The 23121-nt window shown below is 37.9% G+C and overlaps 2 protein-coding genes and 2 non-coding genes across 8 annotated transcripts; all 4 read right to left on the reverse strand.

Moving 5' to 3' along the window:
• Positions 1-536: 536 nt before the first annotated feature.
• ccdc142 (coiled-coil domain containing 142) lies at positions 537-14404 on the reverse strand. 4 transcript variants are annotated; one of them, XM_081699096.1, is made up of 11 exons: positions 13871-14404; positions 12684-12747; positions 10669-12267; positions 10481-10567; positions 9993-10154; positions 8261-8424; positions 8044-8163; positions 5259-5373; positions 4954-5062; positions 4379-4587; positions 537-4108 (listed from the first exon to the last, which is right to left on the reverse strand). In XM_081699096.1, the coding sequence occupies exons 1-11, from the start codon at positions 13895-13897 to the stop codon at positions 3870-3872; spliced, it is 2895 nt and encodes a 964-aa protein (XP_081555222.1). In that variant the 5' UTR covers positions 13898-14404; the 3' UTR covers positions 537-3869. The 4 variants fall into 4 exon arrangements, with proteins under 4 accessions (XP_081555222.1, XP_026864438.3, XP_081555224.1 ...); XM_027008637.3 differs by having other exon boundaries at positions 4954-5131; XM_081699098.1 differs by lacking the exon at positions 537-4108 and having other exon boundaries at positions 4430-4580.
• A 74-nt stretch (positions 14405-14478) lies between these two features.
• Positions 14479-21056, reverse strand: slbp (stem-loop histone mRNA binding protein). 2 transcript variants are annotated; one of them, XM_081699302.1, is made up of 11 exons: positions 20920-21056; positions 20089-20144; positions 19959-19993; positions 19671-19711; positions 18085-19422; positions 16990-17127; positions 16625-16729; positions 16388-16450; positions 16167-16307; positions 15435-15552; positions 14479-15059 (listed from the first exon to the last, which is right to left on the reverse strand). In XM_081699302.1, exons 5-11 carry the CDS (start codon positions 18135-18137, stop codon positions 15000-15002), a joined length of 678 nt encoding a protein of 225 aa, XP_081555428.1. In that variant the 5' UTR covers positions 18138-19422; positions 19671-19711; positions 19959-19993; positions 20089-20144; positions 20920-21056; the 3' UTR covers positions 14479-14999. The 2 variants fall into 2 exon arrangements, with proteins under 2 accessions (XP_081555428.1, XP_026864440.2); XM_027008639.3 differs by lacking the exons at positions 19671-19711; positions 19959-19993; positions 20089-20144; positions 20920-21056 and adding an exon at positions 15887-16036 and having other exon boundaries at positions 18085-18270.
• LOC113576550 (small nucleolar RNA SNORD63) lies at positions 19779-19848 on the reverse strand. The gene has a single exon (XR_003410527.2). It is a non-coding gene; the product is annotated as a small nucleolar RNA SNORD63 (small nucleolar RNA).
• On the reverse strand, positions 20200-20395 carry LOC113576549 (small nucleolar RNA SNORA74). Its single transcript, XR_003410526.1, has one exon. It is a non-coding gene; the product is annotated as a small nucleolar RNA SNORA74 (small nucleolar RNA).
• Positions 21057-23121: the final 2065 nt, after the last annotated feature.

Here is a 23121-nt window from a genome sequence, read left to right on the forward strand (position 1 = left end):
TATTTTCTTATGTAGTATACACTCCAGGTCAATGCTAAGCTTAAGTTGGTTGACAGCTCATCCATGGAGTCATGATTTTTATATATATACTATTGACTTGGCTTTTATTGATTTCAGAGAATGTATCACACAAATCATTTTGCACCAAATCAATAAAGAAATCTTGTGGAAAATTTATATTAAAAGACCTTTGTTTACTTAACTGAGTTTCAGACAGGGGATATTGAGTGTTTTGCTGATTAATTGAGTTAGCTTAAATATGACCACTGCAAGCCGATTAAGGAATGCATTCTTAAATCATACTCTGCCATTTATGATTGAAATGAGATTTTCAATACAATGAGAGGGCTGATAAATAAATCATAAGTGCATTTTACAGAGAACAACAAAGGGTGTACATAGCTCTTATGAAGCAAGGTCTTTCCATCTTCAGGTGTGCCCCTTATCACTTACTTCTCATTCTCATAACTTTAGGTGTTTCAGTGCACAACCCACTGATAAGGAAATAACCATGGAATTAATGACCATACAGAAAGTAACATTTTAACATTTTTATTTGCTCAAATAGTAACATTTGTTTTTGTGTTGTTTTAACTAGCCAAAAAGCTTATGTGCTGTAATAAATTCTGTCTGCACGTACAATGTGCCTATTTGCTATAATTATTTGTGCAATTAACTCATTTTAAGGTCAACCACATTGCTATTGTACTTACACTGATGATTATACAACAGAGAGCAGCTTTTGATAGAATGTCAATCTGTACCGAACAATGAAGAAATCATTAAATAGCTTTGACATGCTACTCAATTAGAAGCTAAATGGCACATAGTGAAAATGTGATAGGTGAACATATCAGTTTTGAGCTGTAATCATATACTTGATGCAAAAAGGTCACTTAGGCTCAAAGGTTTTGCTCACTTGCCACACAGTACTGAGGGTATGTTTCGGTTCAGCAGCACTGAAGGGCACAGTTCTCAAGGAGGCCCCTTTTCTATTTCTATCAGTTGATCATTTCTGTTTAATTACGTGGGGTGGATTTTGGAGTAGATAACAAGCCGTTATCTCAGAGTAAGAAGGATATAAAGGATATCAAATAGATAAAGTGCCATTCCAGATGCCTAGACTACCAGAGTATAATTATTTGAATGATCTTTTTGGGTATTGTTCTGCAGAATAAAATAGAAAGCACAGAACAAAAGAATGTAGAAATATGCATGGGATAGGTTAATGTATTTATGTGTGTAAAACAAATATTGAGTTACTTTAGCTTGCACTGAAAAAATAATTGATGAAATAATCAAAAGGAAGGGTGCAAGAGGCTCCACAGCACACATAATAGCCCGGGGGGATTAAAAGATCACCTGAGTCAAGAGGTGTGTTAAACACTACGAAAAGCAGAAATGATTAGGGAAGATATACATGGTGCAATACTTCACAAGTAATTGAGAAAGCTGGAGAAGTGACATCTTACTACAAAGTGAAATCATTCAAAATACAGTTTACCTCATTGAATCTTGCCCACCATTTCTGCAAACCACTTCAAAAACATTATGTACAGCATTGGACGTATACTAGCCTGCTTATGAATAAGCAGATGCTTATTAAAGCACAAGGCTACATTTTACGTTTTTATAATGAAAATAAACAAGAGTGAGGGGAAAGTGGCAATGTTTAGCAAGCGTGGTACACATGGTATGGTAATGGGTGATCAGATGCTTCATTAAGAGTGGATTTATTCAATCATCTAGCTTGCCTCTTAATTAAAGGAACTAATTATGCTACTGAATGACTTAGCTGGTGGCTCTAAGATGGTTGGCCAGCTTGCTTTCCTCTCTTGCCTTGGTGAAGATGATGACCTTGTGATAACCTGGGTGTTCATCAGTCAAATTACTGTCCCCGGTAATGATAACGCTAGAGCACTGGAACACTGGGGCCAACTAATCTGTATTCAAATTACACACCTCCAAACAGTAGGGTGGGCTCAGTGGCTATAACTCAGCCAACGTGCTTTCAGGGAGGAGAGCTCGACAATTCCCGAGAACGCCTCCTGGCCATTCGGACATTATCATACATTTTCCAGGTGTGCGACAGGCCTTCTGGGAATATTAGAAAACTTTATCATAACCTCAGTGTGCTGCCTTAATGGTCTATTTAAATTAATTAATTGCCAGGGTGTAAGACGAGACTCTGATGGGATAGGTAGTGAAAGTCTGCACTGAGGTAAAGTTACAGGTGCAGATCCTAAGATCACTCGTGAATTTAAGAAGGCTCTCCTGTTAGCTTGGTAGCAACCTGTCTCTACCTTGGATACCTAAAATAACTAAGTATAAAACTTGGCTCCCAACTAGTAGCTTTAAGATAGCTATATAATAATGTGGCAGGGTATTGCGTTTCTTTTATGTCGATTGCTTCGAAATACATTAATATTAATATAAATATTAATACAAATTAATATTAAGATAGCTAACGATTTTCAAATCCAACGTTTAGCTAGATAGCATTACATATCTATCTTGTTAACTAGCGTTAGTGTTAGTGTTGGCGTTAATTCAAACAGAAGCCTGAATTAGTAAGCCACCCAGCTAGGTTACATATTTCATTTAAAATGTATAACTTTTAGTTATCTAACCTAGGTAGCTAGTTAACTAAACGCATGTGCAAGATTAGCCAGCTAGTTAATTATGGTATTATGCACACCTTTTAGCACTAAAAATCCCACACTGCTAAATGCAAACCCGGCAGTCTGTGTAAGTTGTTTTTTTTTTTTGTTTTTTTTTTAATGAAGTGAAATGCTGCATAGCGTTTTGTCGCCATCTTCTGAACACACCTGGGATTATATTATTTTATATTTGAAAGGCAAACTTTCTTCCATGTTCTTAGGAAAATACATACTTAAAATTCCCGTCCTAATATGTAAATTAAACTGTATTAAACATCAGGTATGATTAATAAATATGTTTAATCCCAGTAGTGTCTATTTAGAACTGATTGGTTTCTTCCCTTATTAATAACCCTAAATCATTTTACCCTAAAGAGCAAAAACACTGATTTATTCAAAATAATTTGATATCTAATCTATTAATTTTTCTTTCTGCTTTGTAACTGTATACATGGCAAATAAAATCAATACAAATATGAAATAATTGTTAAGGTCCTGAACAACCAAAAATAATGTTCGGCTACATGCTGTATTGGGGGAAAAAAAACCAAACAGACTAGGAACCATTGCTATGGTCCTCCAAGTAACTTCTACAGTTTTATAGTCAGTGTGTTGTCTTTATGCTTCATAAAGTACTGAATGCAGATGGTGGGAAAGTGGAGCCAGACATCATGGGCTAAAAATAGCCCACATTGATATCTAATCAAGGGTACATTTCACTATGTGAAATATGTCAAAATACACTTGCTTGGTAGACTATGTGAATCTACAGCTTGCTCATTTATAAAAGCCACTAGTGTATACATTGTTAAACTCAAATTTTACTGTGTAGTGCTTTCTAATAAATGCTCTAGGAGGTCAGCACCAAATGCTTATTTAACCTTTAAAATATTTAACCTTTAAAAATAAAACTATAAAAAGTTTTTTACAAACCTCCACAGTATTCCACATAACTTTAAAGAACTGTGGGTGACAACTATGAAACAAATAGAAATAGTTGGGCCATGGGAATAATACAAATATTCTGACAACACTTCAGTTATCTGAAATGATATTATAACATTCCATTGCTCATAATGTCATACAATATAGAAAGGAAATGTTCACAAATGTGGTTTTACAAGCATTTAGATTTCAGTGGAAATGAAAAACTGTGGAAGTCAACAGTTCTATATTACTTTCCAAAATCCAACAGTCTGTGTAGGTGTTTCAGGGCTCAGACATAGTGAAGCACTGAAGACCAGGGATCTTCCAGCGACAGCCATTGTGGATACGCAAATCCAGCCACTCCTGCTGGGCCACTGCTAAGTAGGACTCAGGTGGAGCTGTGGAAACTAGTTTTGGGGTTACAGAGCCTTCAACCTGGTGGCATGCTGCTTGTATGTCCATTGTCTCCAAGTTATTGAGGCTACCAGCTGCCTGGTCCACCACCTCAGCTCTGTTTTGACCTTAAAGAACAGAGGTTGAAGGTTTGAAACATCTGTTGAACATGTTTCTATAGCATTAATGAAGGTACTCTATGCCGCAATAAGCACTCGGTTGTATTTGTAGTTCACATAGCCATGCAATAAACTCTTGGTTCTATGTGTACATTTGTAGTGTACATAGTCATGTATTTTTTTATTATAATACCAGAAAATATTCTAGAACAAGTCTAATGTAAGCTAACATTTGGAATTCAAGATTTTGTTGTTTTCTAAGTGCATGTACTATCTCACAGCAGCTCCTGAAGAGGGGCCATCTTCTCAAGGGCATGTATGGTTTGGCCACAGGTTGCTGAAGTAGGCAGACTATGGCACTGTCCACTTGGTGAAAGACATGCAGAGAGAGGAGCCTATGGGGCAGCTCCTCCGTGAGGCTGTACTCCAAACGGATCAAGTCTCGGATCACGTCAAAGTCCTGCTTCAACTGTAGAGCTCCCTGAATACTGACAAAGACACACAGCTGACATTAAAACTGTTCAAGCATTCTGATGCAGATTTAATTAATCACTGCTGGGATTACTAAAAGGCTGACCTGATGTCAAATTACATTTATAGCATTTAGCTGTTTTTATCCAAAGCAACTTACAATTATGACTGAATACAACTTGAGCAATTGAGGGTTAAGGACCTTGTTCAGGGGCCCAAAAGTGGAAACTTGGCAGTGGTGGGGCTTGAACTGGCAACCTTCTAATTACTATTCAAGTACTTTAGCCACTGAGACACCACTGCCCTTAAATCAGCCTTCAGAGTCACTACAGAAAGCAAAAACATTAAGTAAAAAACACCATGCACAACACATGCCCACAAACCTGAATTTAATTTTCTGTTTGAGGATGTGTTCCATCCAGGCCTCCATGAAAGATGTCATGGCTTCCATCAGGGCTGGAATGCGATCCTCATCTAGCAGAGGCCGCACTCCTTCAACCACATGACCAATCACACTTTGAGTTGCAGAAACTGCATAATCACTTGGGCTGCTAGGCAACTCTAAAAACACAAATCATAAACCATAAAGGAAGTATTGATGAAAATAAAGTCATAGTAAGAAGCATACATATGTAATTTTTAAAACTAAAATACATAACTTTCAAATTGAAATAATCTGCCTATTGACCTTTTTTGTATTTAACTCTCCAGTGTTTTGCTGATGGCATTGTTTGCTCAAAAACCTCCAATGACATTTTCTTGAGATCTATCGAAAAGATCCTCAGGGCAAGGTCAGAAAAAACCTGTGACACACACACATATACAGTGTCTTACAAAAGTATTCAACTTCCAAAAGTCATTATTCTTCTGGATTACAAATAACACAAAGATTGTTCCAGTCATTATTTTAGTGCAAATCAACAGGCTGTTAAAGTCAAAATTCAAAATTAAAATAAATAAAATCAAAATTCTTTATATGTCAGGAGACATGCTGATTATATAAGTATTCAACCCTTTCAGACTAGTACTTGTTAGCATTTGGATGCAATAAGGGCTTGGGGTTTCTACCAGCTCTGCACAATATTTGAAAGGGATTTTCACCCATTTTTCCTGGCAGATTTAATCCAGGTTGTTCAGGTTGGTGGGATGAAGCTTGTGGACTGCAATTTTAGTCAGAAGTGCCACAGATTTTCAACTGAACTGAGAACTTGACTTTGAAGGCCGTCATAGAACATTTTGGTTAATCAACCATACATGATTGTCCTGCTGAAAGGTGAAGTTTCCCCCAAGAATTAGGTTTTTAACAGACTGAAGCAGGTTGGCTTGCATTATTTTCCTGTATAGTGTACCTCTCCTTCAATTCTGAGGAGATGCCCAGTCCCCAAAGAGTAAAAGCATCCTCACAACATGACGTTACTATCCATATGAGGTGTGTTAGGTATACTTCACCATGTTTATGAATTTTGGATATTTTTGTCTCATCTGACCACAGAGGAGAAACTTATTGACAACTTATTTTAAATTTGAGCTAGGTCACTCTGATTCTTTCTGGCAAACTCCAAAAGTCCTCTGATATGTTTTTTTTTATACAGTAATGACTTGATAGCTCTTGATATCATTGACCATCACTCTAGTCTGAGCCACTGAACTCAGTAACTAATTCATAGTCATTGTTGGCCTCTCTGTGGCTTCCCTTACAAGTCCCCTTGTTGCTCTGACGGCAAGTTGTGTGTGATGGCCTTGTCTACGTAGTGCCTGGGTGATACGAAGAAGCTTCCATTTCCTTATATTTGATTTAAATCTATGTGAAAGACTAGTTTTAAGATTTGTCATAATGTCTACAAATATGACATTTATGTCTCATATTATTATTATTATTATTATTATTATTAATAATAATAATAATAATAATAATAATAATGCTCAACAGCCACTTTATTAGGAACACAACTACGTCTGCTCATTCATGCAATCATATGGTAATAGTACAATGCATAATATGATACCAGCACAGGTCAGAAGCTTTAGTTAATGTTTACATTTTGCCATTAATGTTTGATATGAGTGACTTGGACCATGCATAGTTGTTGGTGCTTGATGGGCTCTCCTGAGTAAGAACTACAAATCTGGGATGTCTCAAGCCCAACAGTCTCTGGAATTCATAGAAAATGGTGCAAAAGACAAAGTTCTGTTGGCAGAACATCTTGTTGATAGAGAATGGCCAGAGCAGTTCAAATTGACAGGAAGGTTATGGTAATTATAATAACCCATCTTTACAAAAAAGAAGTATCTAAGAATATACATCAACCATTGAGGCAGGGGGGAGAACAGGAACTTCAAGCTACATTGGGCATAGGCTCACTGCAATTGAATAGGTGAAGACTGGAAATATATTAAGCAAAAACCTTATTGATTTCTGCTTTGACATGCAGACAATAGGGTGGTGGTATAGTAAAAATAGGAATGTTTTCTTGGCATCTAATACCAATCAAGCTGAATTTGAATGCCATCTGAGTATTATTGCTGACCATCCCTTTATGGCCACAATTTACCCTCTTATAATGATGACATCCAACATGAAAAAATGAATCATAAAGCCAATTCAAATCATTTCAATCCGGGTCCATGACCTCTACAACAAATTTAGAGTGCTTCAGGGTCCTTCACAAACACCAGTTCTGAATCTATTGGAACACATTTGGAATGTTGCAGAATAGATTTGCAGCATGAATGTGTGGCTGATGATTTCTGGAGATTTATTTTACGTCATCATGTCCACATGGACAAAAACCTCAAAGGAATACTCCCAACACTTTGAGAATCCATGCCATGAAGAACTAGGACCATTCTGAGAACAAACGGGGTTCCTAACCAGTAGTAGTATGGTGTTCCTTATAAAGTTGTCTTTATATATATTTAGAAAACATCCAGCAATTGTGAAATGATATTTTTGGGTGGTGGACCACTTTCATTTCAGTAGTGACACAGTATCTCTTCTCATAAGCTGACACACAACACCCACCCAAATCAACCGTTACATGCCACTACCATTCCTGAAGTCTCACTGGTGTTTTGAGAGTGGTCCATCATCCTAGTGGTAATCAATGACTGACCATTTACCACTTGAGAGACTAGTGGTAAAAGGAGTGGAGGGTAGCTGAAAAAAAATACAGTCCAACTTTATGTAATGCACCTATATAAGAGCTATACAAGATGCACCTATATAAGATCTTGTGTATCTAAAGTAGACAGTCACTGTAAAAGGTAGGTGTTTCTAATGAAGTGGCTGGTGAGCATAAATGTCTGTAGTGATGTAGTATGTATGGATAACTCAATAATGAGTTCTTGGAACTCTGTCAAAAATATCTTTAAATTCTTATTTGTGTTTCCCAATAAAAAAAAGACTTCTATGCTATGCTGGATTGTATCTTATCAACCAAAACTTCAACCACTAACCACCAAGAACATCTCACTTGTAATTGTAGGACTCCCCATGCCAGCTGGTGTCCATGTTGCATGATGAGAGGATGTCCAGCACATTCACCCAAAGATTCTAGCTGCTGTGCCAGACTTTGCGCAGTTCGCCTGAAAACCTTCAAATGATGATAATCAAAGAAATCAAAATGCACATTTTTCATTTATTGTTTCAAAATATGTATGTTTATTAATATTTTAAAAAGTCATCCATACCTTTAGGTCTCCTTGTGTGATCAGCAGGAACTTGGCAACAGACCATGAGGCCAGAAACTGGTAAGCTTTACTCATAACCCACAACATAGAAGACTGGACAGTGGCTATGGCCCTGCATTGCAATCCAAAGTGGTAAAAATTAAGGCTCCTTCTTCCCTTCTCACCTACCAAGAGAAGAATAAACATGATAAATTGTGACAAAAAGGCTATTACCAATAACTACCGATAAACTGCCTGAAAAAACAAGAAAAGAAAAAATGGTAGTATAATGGTAGTATATTCATGTAAATAATATTTCTAGGACCGCCTTTCTGCATCTCACGAACATTTCAAAGATTAGGAACATGCTCTCCTCACATGATGCAGAAAAGCTAGTCCATGCATTTATCACTTCAATACTGGACTACTGTAATACCTTACTATCTGGCTGTACCATTAAGTGCCTAAACAAGCTCCAGCTAGTTCAAAATGCAGCAGCCAGAGTTCTCACTAGAACTAGAAAATTTGATCATAACACTCCTATCTTAGCTGTTTTACATTGGCTCCCAGTAAGATTTCGCATTGATTATAAAATACTTCTAATGACATTCAAAGCACTGATTGGCCTTGCTACACAGTACCTTAGAGAACTCCTAATGCACTCCAATCCACCACGTCTGCTTAGATAAAAAGGTACAAGCTCTTTACTAGTACCAAGAATAAGACAATCTATCGCAGGGGGCAGGGCCTTTTCCTATAAAGCTCCTATAAAGCTATGGAATAACCTTTCTGTAAATGTTCGAGACTCAAGACACAATCTCGATATTTAAGGCTAGGATGAAAATCTGTAATTGGGCGTTTTAACTACTTTAATAACTGTCATCTTAGGTAAAGGTAGATCTAGGGGTCCATGGGCATTGAGAGTTATGGTAAACTGGTATGTTATGTTGCTGTCACTTCACCTCTCCTTTGTCACTCAAGTTTGTTGACTGAGAGCGGTGTAGTGCTGATGCTCCAGGGTGTCCTCATGTTTGGTTTCCTTCTGGCTCTATCCTTTTAGCTGTGCTGCCATTGATAGATCTGCTGGAGTCCATCTCTGCACATTATAGTTCCCTAATTTACATGGCATCATTCCTGGACATGCCTAATAATCTCTCTTTCTGCCAAGGAACACCTACACCTGATGATGTTACTGAGCCTCAACCCGTCTCAGCTGCCATGTCCCACCATCCCCTGATATCCCCTGCTGTAGCCCACCACAACAACACCTCCAGCCAACTAATTCTTCATTGCCCTTGATGGACGTTCTCTCACGGGATGTGTTTCAGACACGTGCACACCATTGGGACAAGACTAGGTCCTCTAGAAAACCATCTATTTATTAATCATCTATTTATTTTTCTCTTAAAAGTTTGACCATTGTGGTGTCTATTGTTGGCCAGAGGAGGATGCCCCCCCCCCGAGTCTCAAGGTTTCTTCCTCATGCTTTAGGGAGTTTTTCTTTGCCACTGTCACCCTTGGCTTGCTCACTGGAGGCTTGGACTTGGACATCTGTAAAGCTGCTTTGTGAAAACATCTGTTGTAATAAGTGCTATATAAATAAATTTGATTTGATCTGAATGCTGTCTGCAATATAAAAGCAAAACCATGTCGCTAAGTGCAGGAAATGCATTATCATTTGTTGTTCTCTAGCGGTCTAAACAAAATAGGGACTATCCATTAGAAAGAGCATGAATATTCTAGAGATAAGTACCTGAGTTTGGGTCTGGAATTTGCAGCATCTTGAGCACATAGAAGAGAGGAGCAAAATGACAGAGCACAAGATCTATAGTAGCAGTTGTTGTACTGGAGCTCGTCAGGCTGACAATGGGTAAGCACTTGTCTGTTAGTCCCAAACCCAGTGATGCACACATCACTGCAACACACAGACACAAGCAGAAGAGGGATCTGACAAGCACGCTGTCCTGAGGTGTATACATGGGTCATTAAAGCACATCAGTTTCTAGTATGTTTTTTTACTAAGCAATATAGCAGTAACAATTACAATTAAACTGATACACCTCAAAGATGTTTCCAAAACAAAGCCCATTTCACTGAAATTTTAGTCAATGATGTTTAAATCTAAGAAATATATAATTACTTTATCACCTCAAAATGAGCTCAACCATAAACATGGATGTGTCACACAAAGCATAATACAATTTCATTCACATTTCAGTAAATCTTTTTTATTTAACTTACTTTCATCCCAGTGCATGAAAGCTGCAGTAGATAAAATATGGGAACAGAATTTATTCAAGACCTCCGTACATTCTTCTGGAATGAGTTCTGAAAACAAGAGGTTATAAATCCAAAAGGGTTATATACTTTGTTAGTCCTATTTTATATGTACTTAGTTCTGTATGATTTTCATAAATATTCTGTCTTACTTTCTTTACAAGTATGCTTCAGCCATTTGACCAAGAGGAACATCATGTGATAATTCCACTGGTTCACACCACCCAAAACAGAGTTGTGGGACTGGTAATAAAAATGCCCAACAACTGTTTTGCCAAATTCCCTCCACAAAATGTCCTTGTATTGAGAGAAAAGCTCCATACACATGTCAGACTTGCTCAGGTCCAAGAAGTGCATAGCCTTCTGTCTACTGGAGGCCATTCTGGGTGTTTTCGAATGTCTTTCCTCGTCTACACTGGTTTCTTGGTTCTCCATAGCATATCCTATAATGTCAGTCCTGCCTATTGGATGACTTTTGGGAACATGTGGTGCTAAGAGGTCTGTGGAGGATTCTAAGACTTGAAAGAGAATATCTAGATATTCTCTGTCACCATGAACAAATGTGGGAAATGGCAAAATGGAAGACCACAAAACATGGATTGGCTTCTTGCAGGGCTTGTCAGGAACAGCCTCAAGTAAACCCTTGGCTATCGCTTGGTCTGGAGTAAACACTAAAGATTGAACCGGGGACTCAAGGTATTCCATGCATCCCCATTGTTTGCTAGGCTGCCCTGCAAGAGAAAGTAAGTTAATCTGTTGACATGTCCAATTGTAAAATTGTTCAGCTGCAATCTGTGCTCGCTGGTCAGCCAAAATCCTCATCAGCCGTGATACCGGAAATGGGGCTGGTCTGGACAAGCTTGGCTCAATCCAGGAACAATCACAGTAGAATAAAACCTGAGAGGTCCAGTTCACATCTTTATGCTGAGACCTCCAGTATGCCACAGTATGGTTATATAATTCCATGGCACACAACAAGTCCTCAAAGGCACCTCTGGATCCCTTTTCCAACTGGCCAACAGCCAGAGCCAGCACGGCTGTGTGGATGCAATCCTCTATCAGCAGCAAAGCCTGCAGGCCCAGCAACCAGAGGGCTCTCTGCATGGAGCTCAGTACTTGTGTGTGACTGAAAAGAACAGATCGCAAGGAAGGATTAGAGTGCATGTTAGCCCACAGCAAGTCCCAGTGACTAACATGGAGCTGTAGTTCTTCACAAATAGCTCCAAGACCTAGGTTCCAGGCAAAGTTGGTCCGTTCTGATGCTTGACTTCTGTCCACCAGTAAGAGACGGACTTTCTCCAACATGTTGCCCAGTCCTTTGACAAAGCAGTTAGCCATTCGGCACCTGCAGCTGAACTCATGGAGAAAAAGAAGCTGAGTCCGTTGTTCATAAAGGTTCTGGAGCTGTCCATAGTGCTGGCTAAAGGCTGCTGCCTGAGGCTGGTGGAAAAAGTCTGTTTCTGTTGAAGTGGAGAGCCCTGTAATGCACCCTATCAGGCAGCCTCCTGGCCCACATAGTACATGGCACTGAGAATTGAGACTTAGTAAGGTTTTCTTGAGTTGTTGGAAGTGCAGGGAAGAGCAGGAGGTGAGATTCTGGCATGGCACAAAATCATCTTCATTTGCATAGTCCCTGCCATCACCTTCATCTTTTTGTCTCACAAGCCATGTAAGGCCAGGGTTGGAGCCTATCCAACACAAAGCCTCTTTCTCCTTTACAGAATTTGGGAATGAACCTTTATATCGACACCCTGGGGACACACAGGAAGTTACTTCATTAATATTAACTGCTGGAATTATTGTTTGTTTGTTTTGTTGTTTTTGAGATCCATAACTGTAACCCATACCACAGGGAATATTTTAGTTTCACAGGTTGCATTTGAATAAGTGTCACATATCAGACAAAACAGGAAAAGAGAAAACAAATTCTACAACATAGCCTTTTTCAGATTTTAAATTGTTTTCCTCACTGTGCAAGAATTCTGAATAGTAAAAATTTGAACAGGCCAACACACGTGTGATCTCACCCACTACACCTTATAATTAAAACTGAAACAATGAAAAACAACAAGTACAATGGTAGCATAAGGGAAAACTTGAAATAACACTACTAACTATTCCCAGAGTGCAAATGTGAAAAAAACAACAACAACAAAAAACAATTTACCACCATTCTTGTCCTTCCAATTACACTCATCAGGACATATTTCTGGATTAGTATCTGGCTTTCTCTGCAATTAAAATGATAAGAAATACAATTTAAAAGAAATACATAAAATATTTGTCATAATATTTTATATCTTAAAATCCATCACCTATTAAACTGATCACCTGTGTTTTAAATAACTTTTAAATTTCTACTATTGTAATAAACTACGAATAAAAATATTTTTTTAAAGTTTTTTTAAAGTTTTTAGTGAAAATGTATAGAAACTAGCATATTCACTGTTGTTCTACAAGACTTTGGATCTTTCACTGGGTTCAAAATACTTCCAATCACAAGATTTCAAGACAGAGTTAAGGAGGTTTTTTTTTTTAATTATTTTTGCACCAAATTCAGTCTGGAACTAAGAGATGAGCAAGAACTTATTCCATAATGGTTAAACCTAAAATGAAATTAAAAAAACACCACGTAATCCAGCATTCACTTATGATGCATAAGAACTAGTTTCAACCCCTTTTGAAGACACAATGGACCAGCCAAACATTTGAAATTATGGGTAAGAAAATAACCTGTTCAGTCTACAATGATTGACAAGGAGGCTTGCTGATCCTTGTCAGTCAATGTAGAATGCTCTGTTCTGTCTACGTGGATTGAAAACATGCTACAAGAAAAAACTGTTAAAAATTGTAAGAACTGTATATTAAACATGTCTTTGCGGGTGAGGTATACCAGGCTATTGAATACCCAAAGAAGTCAAATAAATGAATAAATCAAAGAATTAATTAATGAAAATGGAAAAATACACATTTCCATTTATGTTCACTATGCGGACACTAGAGTTAGGGAATACTTCTAGATTTAGAGAACGGGGAAGATGAGCCAGTGGGCAACCATGCACTGTATTTGTCATATTATCCCAAATTTAGTTTGTATTCTCCATTTCCGTCTTTCTGTTGAAGGTCAGTTTTAGTGCTGTCTCATATTCCTAGGCTATAAGTCAATTTAAGTAAAAAACATTTTTTAAACCTCTCTTACCCCACTCTCCCCCCTACTGACAAGCCACCTGTCAATGACAGTGTATAACAATACTTGCACTCGGGAGTGATTAACGGTGTGGAAGACTTACAAGTCGTGTCGCTTATTAAAGCTCACATTCACAATATAAGTTCACAATATTTAACTTATCTCACCTGCAAGAGGATCACGTGCTTGTCCATTTTTATAGGTGTCTGCCTCGTATTTTTGTTTAAACCGTATGTACAGGATAAATGTGCTAGCCTGACTACTTTTATTTACAAACGTTTTGACCACACAACATAGCTAGCTAATTAGCGACTAACAGGCTAACCCTAATTCTAGCTAACTGTACACGTTTAAATTATACAATACAGCTTCTAACTACCCATTCTGCTGTTTAACAAAGTAGGCTAGCTAGTAGCTCCTAGCTTTTCCTAGCTAGACAGTCCAGCTAGCGAGCTATCTAGCTAGCAATAATCAGATCGCTTAACTAAGATAAAGGGCTAACTAGCCATCGTAGCAATGTGTCCAATTTCATTCACTAGCTAAATCCTGTGGTCAAGAATGTAACACTTGCCGAAAGTTTAGGATGATCACATTAGACAAACCTGCTTAGCGTTAGAAAACGTAACGTACACTTAATAATAAAGAAATCCCCTTTAAGTACATCTGCTAGCTAGGCTTACAGCCCAATAAGGAAACGTCCACTGCGAAGGGGGGGTTGTTGCCTAACCTGGGTGGAGCTTGTTGGTCTTGCTTTATTCATTAAACAGAGCCATGTAATTTTTGGATGTTTACTATGCTGTTACAAGAACACAAACGCATTGTCAACAAATACCTATGTGCAAATTGAAATATATTACGTTTTAAAATACATTACTAAAATGCACCATCTATATATAGTGAACACAGACTGAAAACAAAAGTGGGTCTTTCCATTTAAATTTATTTATTTCAAAAATTGTCCTAATAAAATACCTAAACAAACATTTCACCAAAAATACTTCTGCATACGATAAAAACAGAAGCAATAAACATTTAAAAATGATTACAAAATACAATTTAAACTGAACTCTGATGTGTGAGAATAGAGAACTACAAATGACCCATTTTTATAACTATTCTAAAAATAGTTTTCAAATGTCCAAGCTTCATTTACAAAAAGAGAAAAACAAGAACAAAAGACATAAAAGTGGTTGGGTTCCAAAAAGGCACCCCAAAATGCAGAAAATAAACATCTAACATCAGACTGGTGAAACAGTGCAAGACGATTCTCTCATATTAGAGCAGCATTAAATGGAGTTAACATGTGTAAAGCTCATCTATCTTCATCATCTTGCTGGGGGTTCCCCTGCATGAGACCTGTAAAAAAAAACAACAACAAAAAACAAACAAACAAACAAAAAAAAAGCTAAATTATTAGCTAGCAAGGGCATCAAAAACTAGCAAAACCCTATTTTGGCTAAAGAAGAAAGCAAAAAGCCTGCGCTAATCAGGGCGATTCATATCTGGTGTCGCTTTAAAATACATTTATTTATATTTATCTAATTAACAATTACAAAACTAACAAGAACAGTATGAGATCAATCTGAAATACATGTTATAGAATTGCACGTATTCACAGTAGTTATGATGCAAAAATGTACAAGGTAAATTTTTTTATTACTAAAAGCATACACACCAAGAACAGCAACTACACAATTATAATCCATAACATGTCTATATAAGCAAAGTCACCTCAGGCAAAGCTGGAGAAGCAGTACTGGATTTTGGGTACTGTGTTTCTGTTTCAGGATCTCCCGAGCACTCAAAATCCAAATCCAAATCCATGATCTCACCCAGGTCAATCCCTTCTCTGAACAAGGAACATAGAAGAGAACTTGTTCTAGTTCTTTGGGCTAACAGCAGCTATTGACTTACTGACAAAATGTAATGCATTTAAAGAAAGCCATCATACTATTAAAACTGATGCAAATAAATGATGCTTTCATAAAATGTTCTGCAAAGCATGCATGTCCCAAGTATCATCTGAGAATCAAAGTCAGCATTCTAACTGCTAGCTGGCTAAATAGTGTGTCACAGATTAAGTAATATCTTAACACAGGGAGCCTAGCTTTGTGCTTGCTTCTAGGCGTTTCTTTTACTTTCTTTGTAATATTCAATTTTGAAAATCTACAATATAGACATACACAGGTTGCAGGTCAGTGCCCTCTTGTGCAGGGGGGTCCCACGCATGAAGTTTGACCTTCCACAGTTTTATCTGCTGGTCCCATGAGCGGCGGCTGTATTTCTTAAATTTATTGGGTGTTCTAGGATGGACACCTGGCTTTCTTAAGTGCCTTGAATTAGACATGTGAAACAGATGTTCTGAATATTCTTGTATGCAAATATTCCTTTAATGTATTACTTTAATACATCATATGACCAATCATACAGCCATGCCAACCAAACACACTGTCTTGCACTCACTTGGGCACTTCTTTAATGTATCTGTCATAAGCAAGAGTGTTCTTCCCATAATTGATCTGCTTCTGCCTCCTCATCAACACAGACTCATCAGTCTCAATATCACCTGGTGCTGGGGAATCTCTGTAATCTTGGGAGTCTGAACTGCAGACAGAAAGGACAGGATTACTGTTGCAACAGTTCAGGAAATACTTGAGACAAAGGACGTCATCCTAATAACAAACCTTCCAGATGAGGTTTTTCTCACTCGCTGAATAAACTCTCCAGCCAATATTCTTCTTCTGTAACTAAAACATGGAGAAAAAAAAAAGATTAGCAGCTCATCAAGGACATGCATCAGTGCTCTCTATTGTTATGCATTAACTCTAAATCTTCCTTTAGAAGAAGTCTGTTTGACTCAAAATATCTTGCGCTATAGTTTTGCCAACAATTGAGATTAAAAAGTTAATGACGCAATTTACCGCTGTATGTCACGACGGACATTGGTTCGCATTTCATCAGCCTCAACCTCATCTCCCCAGTTTCTTATTCTTGAGACAGGTCCTTCACTCTCTGGGGTTGTAAAACTATACATGAGGGGAAAAATCATTTTAATTCTTTCTGCTGTTTATCTAATGCATGCATTGTCCAAGAGGCAAGAATCATCTCTATCCTCTGATAAAGCATCATAGAAGTAGGACTTTGTGGGAGCATAGAAATGTAGATGCTGAGAATGCTGCTCAATAAAACTGATCAAAAACATGTTAAAAACTGAATTATATTACTTAGTTGATCTCAGCCCTCTGCACACACGCATTTGCTAGCTTATACATGATTACATCTTTACCTCTCTGGCCTTTGTAAACTGGATCCGTGGTCTCTTCTGTCCGAGTTGCTAGTTGACGCCGCTTCACTATTTGATCTTCTTACACATCCATCAGCACCACGTTTCCTGCAATGCGACCACCTTGAAACCTCTTTGGTCCTGCCAGAATTACACGGATATGGATTTAAAATTATAAATACCAGTAGGAGTTCAAAAACTGGTAACATGAGCGAAAATGATTACTGCACTCCGATGATCACAAAACAGTACTAAATGAACAAATTCGTTTTAACAACCAACAGAATAAATAAATACAATCACATGTTAAGAAATGTAGCTTTAGCGAGCTACTATCCGTGAGCATTAGCTAGCATTTTACAGATTAGGCGCCAAAGTAAAAAAAAAGAGAACGTGCATTCCAAATGACGATACAAAATAAAGTTAGACAATTAGCTAAGTCTGGCTATCTTAGTAATCAGTTACGGTTCTTATCCATTATGCATAAGATAGCAAGCCAGCAAACAACGTTAAACACAACTTTTAAATACAGGCCTGGTCATGGTGATACAAGGTCTTTAGTGGGCGAAATACCTTGGTGATATTACCTGTGATGTAATTATTTTTGGCTAAACAGCTAACCATGTTCCTTTAGTATCGGTTCGTCATACATCCTCTAGCCACCATATACGAAATTTTATTGTTTTCTCTTCTCAGACAAGTTTTAAATATGGGCATATAGTCAAAGAACATAAATTAGCACAGATAGCTAGCTTTTCTACGTCATATGCTAACCAGATAGCTACACCAGACAGGTAGCTAGTTAGCTAGCTATGGCTTATAAACATAGCTTTTGTTCCTGTGGTGTTTGGGTAACCTATATTTGCAGACAATGAGTTCGAACGGACAGAGAATCTGTAACGCTTCACAGTAATGCAGCTGTTAGCTAATATTTAGGCTACTATGCAACTTGTTAGCTATGCGGCTAACAATAAACTGGCGTCTTTGTAAGACTTGCAGCCAACTGAATGGCGCGTCCGAGACGTTACTCTCGAAGGACAAAAACATTCTTTCTACATTCAACACAAGCTAGACCTTTGGAGCTGTACCTGCACTTACCTGCTGTCGTCAGGCCTTTTATCGTCGTGTGTGTATTTATGATGGTATGACATTGCCTTTGCCAGAGATCCGATGAGATGTATATCTTCTGAATTTGATAAACCGCGCCACTATTCAGCAGGACGCAAAACAATGAGGTCAACACGCAAACTGGATTATGGGTACACTGGATAGGTGTGGGGGATCGCTCATGGGATAGACCACATAGCTACATTATTTGGTGTGGCTGTCCGAGTTACTAACTTGCCAAATTTAATGTTCATCTTTCCTGGTAAAAATGTTATCCATAAAAAGGATATTTATAGACAAAACCCCAATTTATAATTGGTTCAAAATTATTTGTCTCCTCTATTCAATGTATGCTTTGTAAAACATCTGAAGTAACGAGAGCCTGAAAAGCTTGAATGGTTGAAAAATTTATTTAACGAATATTGTGTGAGGAGACTTGTTTTCCTTTCTCGCGTATGTTCTTTCCTGATTATATTGTTCTACTAGTAAAGCTTACGTAAACCGAGTAACAAACTGCGCATCGAGTCAGTGCAAATAGGGCAGTGCTGTACAATTGAGATGTGGCGTTAATACAGGACATTCAGAAAATCCGCTTGTGCAGTCGGGTCGATTGGCAGGTCAGACAGCAACTGTCCTCGGATTTCTATGGAGCTACCAAAAAAGACAAATTGCTCCACTAGATCCTTATTCGGACATTGCAGAAAGAGGTTGCTGGATTAACGTTATGTGCAGTTTACTTTACAATACACTTGGCTTGCACAACCCTCCACTGTCTAAGATTTAAGGGAGGCAACCCAAAACAAACAAAACATTTAAATTACAAGCCCCGCAGTGGCAGGTCCTTTTTAAGCAATTAGTGCAACATTTTTATGGCAAGGGTGGAGTCAGGATTTCCTTTAAACTGTATCCCAAGAATCATTGTGACAAATACATGCCTGAATATCTCCAAATCTGGAAGTGCACAATCAATCATACATTGTTCTTCAATTTTCCCCATGGTACAGGTATAAAAGCACAAGGGCAGGTGAATAAAGTTTAAAGTACAGGTGACCTACATTTTACAAGGGGAGGAAGATTCTTTTTTTCTATGAAAGGCTCTAGATGTAGGAATCAAGATATGACAAGTTTGTTGCAAGCACCTTTATTTCACCACCATCAAACTCTGGATTAATTCTGTCAGGCAACAGCACCCCCCCCCCATTATGCATGTTCACCAAGGTTTATTAAATACACACTCCTCACTAGCTAGAGACAAATACCAAAAGGCTGCTCAAACTCTGGTTCACTTATTTTGATCATCTGTACCATTAAATAGATGGTCTTGGCATCCTGCAAAAAAAAAAAAAAAAAAAGGGGGGTAATTTTCATATTATGGATGTAATGCATTAATTATATCCTGTAATACAAATTCTGTCAATGTTGCAGGTATTGTTGTCTGGTTTGAGTATTCCAACAACTAAAACCTGTGCCAGCCCTGCATATACTGTCCCAAGGAAAAAAAGACATCATAACAGACAGAGGTTCTGTCATGATGGTATCAACTTGGGAATTTTTATTGAAAAATTATATTTGTTTACCTCATCACTGGTTCATCCAGCTCTTGCCAACTGCAAACTACCTGTGGAGGAAGTTACAGCAAGTTAAGAACCAGATACTGCCCAGCATGTTCCAGTGTAAAGAATAATTATGCTCAGGTATTGATGTTTCTTCACTCATTAGTAAGAATGATGTGTTGAGTTAGGTTCCTCACAGCAATTATTTAAAGAACTGGTGACTTTGGGAAAGGTTTGATGGTCTACTTGAGAAATTACCAGGAACACATTCAGCCACCTCTATTAAAGTAAGGAAGTTAATTCATACTCTACCATTTCCTGGAGACTTGAGTGGTTTGATGGGCCTGCTAAGGGGATGAAGGTTCATATTTTGGTAAACATGATTAGTACATCATAAACAGTCATTGCTAAAATAGTGGTCAAATTGAAATCTGCCACTTGCCTCAGCCAAGGCTTATTCCCAATTATAGCTTGGGCAAACACCATCTTTCTTGAAGTCTGCATGGAAAAGACAATTAAAGCCACTCCTAACAAATGTGGAGTTCTTGCTTAAATTGTTTGCCCACAGACTAGGGCTGTTCCCAAGGATGGGGGAAGAGTCCACTCTCAGTGGGGCAAGGCACTACAGCTGAGCATCAAGATGCCACCAAAACAGCGACTCCTGCGTCGAAACAGCAGTGCCTTTCTTTCCCAGCAGAGTAACACTAGCCCAGGCACGATACAGGCCTGCACAGCTGACATCCACTGGATGGGTTCACATTCAAGGATGAGAAGTTAAATATGCCAACCAAGCACTCCCCAGCCAAAAACTGAGAACCTGCCATCTGCAAATGCAGCAAGTCCAATTTGGAATATTGGAGTATTCAACTTGGAATCAGTTAATGTTTAAAAAGTTATCAATATGTAAAACAACGTTTACATTTTAAACGTTAATACTGCAGGTACTTTGGGCGATGCATCTGTAACACAACTAGCTATAGCTAACCGCTTGTAAGTGAACGCCATTTTTAAGCAGAATAGTCAAACACTTCCGCTAAAGCATTCAAAACATAACGTTACTCAATAAGGTCTACAACCAAAGTTTCTGGAACAAGTTGTGAATTCAACATCGACATACTGTAACCCAGAGTTCAGAAATACGTGCATACATCGAAACCTGCTCCATCTTGCTAGCTTGCCTAACTAGAGTGCATGACGACCCTAATTATTTAATATTGCATATCGACTACGGCGGGTTTGGTTTAAAACGTACATTAACAAAACTTCTACACACCACAAAATGTTCCTCATTTTCTTACTGGTGCAACAAACGCCAACCTATCCTCACCCCCAAATCAGGACGAACTGAGAGAACAGGAAATGTGGTGCATCGAATTTATGCACCACGTTAGAAGCGCAATGTATGTCGGGAAAAACTCCTTCCGCCCAAAAACGTTTACTTGCATATTCTCTATAATACTTCGCCATTATGACTTAGCAATTTAGTATCCTCATACCGCAAAAGTCCCCAAAACAGGATACCTTATGTAATTTGCACCATCTATAGCAAGAAGTGGGGCTATCAGTGACCAGTGTTGGAGGACGCTGTAATTTGTAGGTATTCAAATTACAAATAGAAGAAAAGCACTTCCATATATTTTTTTATGTTCACTATATATCTATTCATTTTAGCCAGCAAATTAGTTTAGCTGGTTCATATCTGAAATGTAGCTAACGTTATCCAACTGGCTATTCTCGTTATTTAAAACCTGCTTGCTTAACCCCCGCCCCCCTGTATTTGAAAGTGAAAAATAGAGCACTGTTGATTTTAACGCAAGATGGTAGTCTTGCACCATCAATGAGAATTGCTACAGTAAAGTCTTCGGATTTATCCGCGACAGAGTCCAATTCATAGACTATGACGTTTATACTTGTAAAACTGCATTTAGCAGTTTTATAAGGGAAGGAATAGGAAGTGGACTGGTTCTTAATAAACCAGTTTTGACAGTCCTTGATCAAGGGCGATACAACGGAACAACCATTGCAGATTAGGTTAATCTGCCCGCGTCCTCCAGCCCACAAAAGTACATAAGGATAAAGGAAAATACGTGAATTGATAGCGGTTCGATGGTATTGTGTGTTCTCTTCTGTAGTATGGTCTAAGCCAGAAGCAAGGAAATGTCAAGACCAGGCTAGTACTTCGTTAAAAATTTTACAAAATGTACATTTTTATCATAAAACCCATAAATGTATCATAAAAGTAATTTGTGGAAATGGTGTTAATACAGTGAACTATGACTAACTTTCCCATGCATTATCCATAATATTTAGGTTATAAATATAATAATAATAATAATAATAATAATAATAACAATAATAATTTACAGCATTATTATCATTTATAACACATACATTTCTTGCAGTAAGATAATATGGTTTACATATGAAATATACCATATTTTTCATGCTAATGTCCCGCTAATGCTAGCAATGGGAATCATATATTCTATGGCATTATGTGCTGATTTCCTAGACATGATTTAAGCATAGTCTTGGGATAGATTGCAGTGGGAATGGTGAATCATTCTTTGAAGCTCTTTTGAGACTATAGGTTTAGGCTTACACTGGGTCTGGGAAAGGGGCCCCATGACCTTAAATATGCTGATCTATTCTACATTAACCTGGTCATGCGTATGATGTTATCCTGATACTTGGCCGGGTTACCAAGTCTATTTATTCTTCAACTTTGTCAGACATTCAGTTGCAAATTGATGGTCGTAAATAGGCCTACAAAAAGCTTAAAATTTAATGAGCTGATGGTGGGATGTTCACAGCAGCCTCCTGCCACTAAGAACATTGGATATGCTGAAGTGACCTTCATCTTAATACATACATTTGAAAGATACTGTATGTGTTATGAAAACTCAAACAAGCATTTTAGGCTAATTTAATAAGCCCCCTTCTGATTTCTTTTAGCTTCTGCCATTTTTTAATTAAATGCCAGAAACAAACTCTGAAATATACACAGACAAGGAATGGACCACATTTGGATGAAACATTTATATTTAGATGCTTTTCACAATGTGATTACTTTTCAGTTCTTGAAGTTCTATATTACTCTGATTTAAACAGCTCAGTTTAGTGTTGCCTCTCAGGCTTAGCATTCTGACCATTATCATAGATGAACTGCAGTTGTACATTAGATTAATACTAACAAATGAACTGTATATAAAATAAAATGGTAATAATTACAATGGCTGAATGCAACATGATCTCCTGACCTCTGGCAAAATTAAGTATTCTGTTCTTCACTGTGAATATTGCACAACACCTCTGATTACTATGCTTTGTGAGATGCATTCTGCAGAGAGCAGTCAGCCTGTCATGTCTTTACTCACATAGTCCATACAGAGGTGTAATAATTTGTCCAAACTAGGGCTCATGTTATTTTTCTCTATCTTTATTTTCTTTTCTGGTTTACACTGGAGGTGTGCAC

Source organism: Electrophorus electricus, chromosome 16 (assembly GCF_041902795.1).
Source record: "Electrophorus electricus isolate QZ-2024a chromosome 16, ASM4190279v1, whole genome shotgun sequence".
NCBI lineage: Eukaryota > Metazoa > Chordata > Actinopteri > Gymnotiformes > Gymnotidae > Electrophorus > Electrophorus electricus.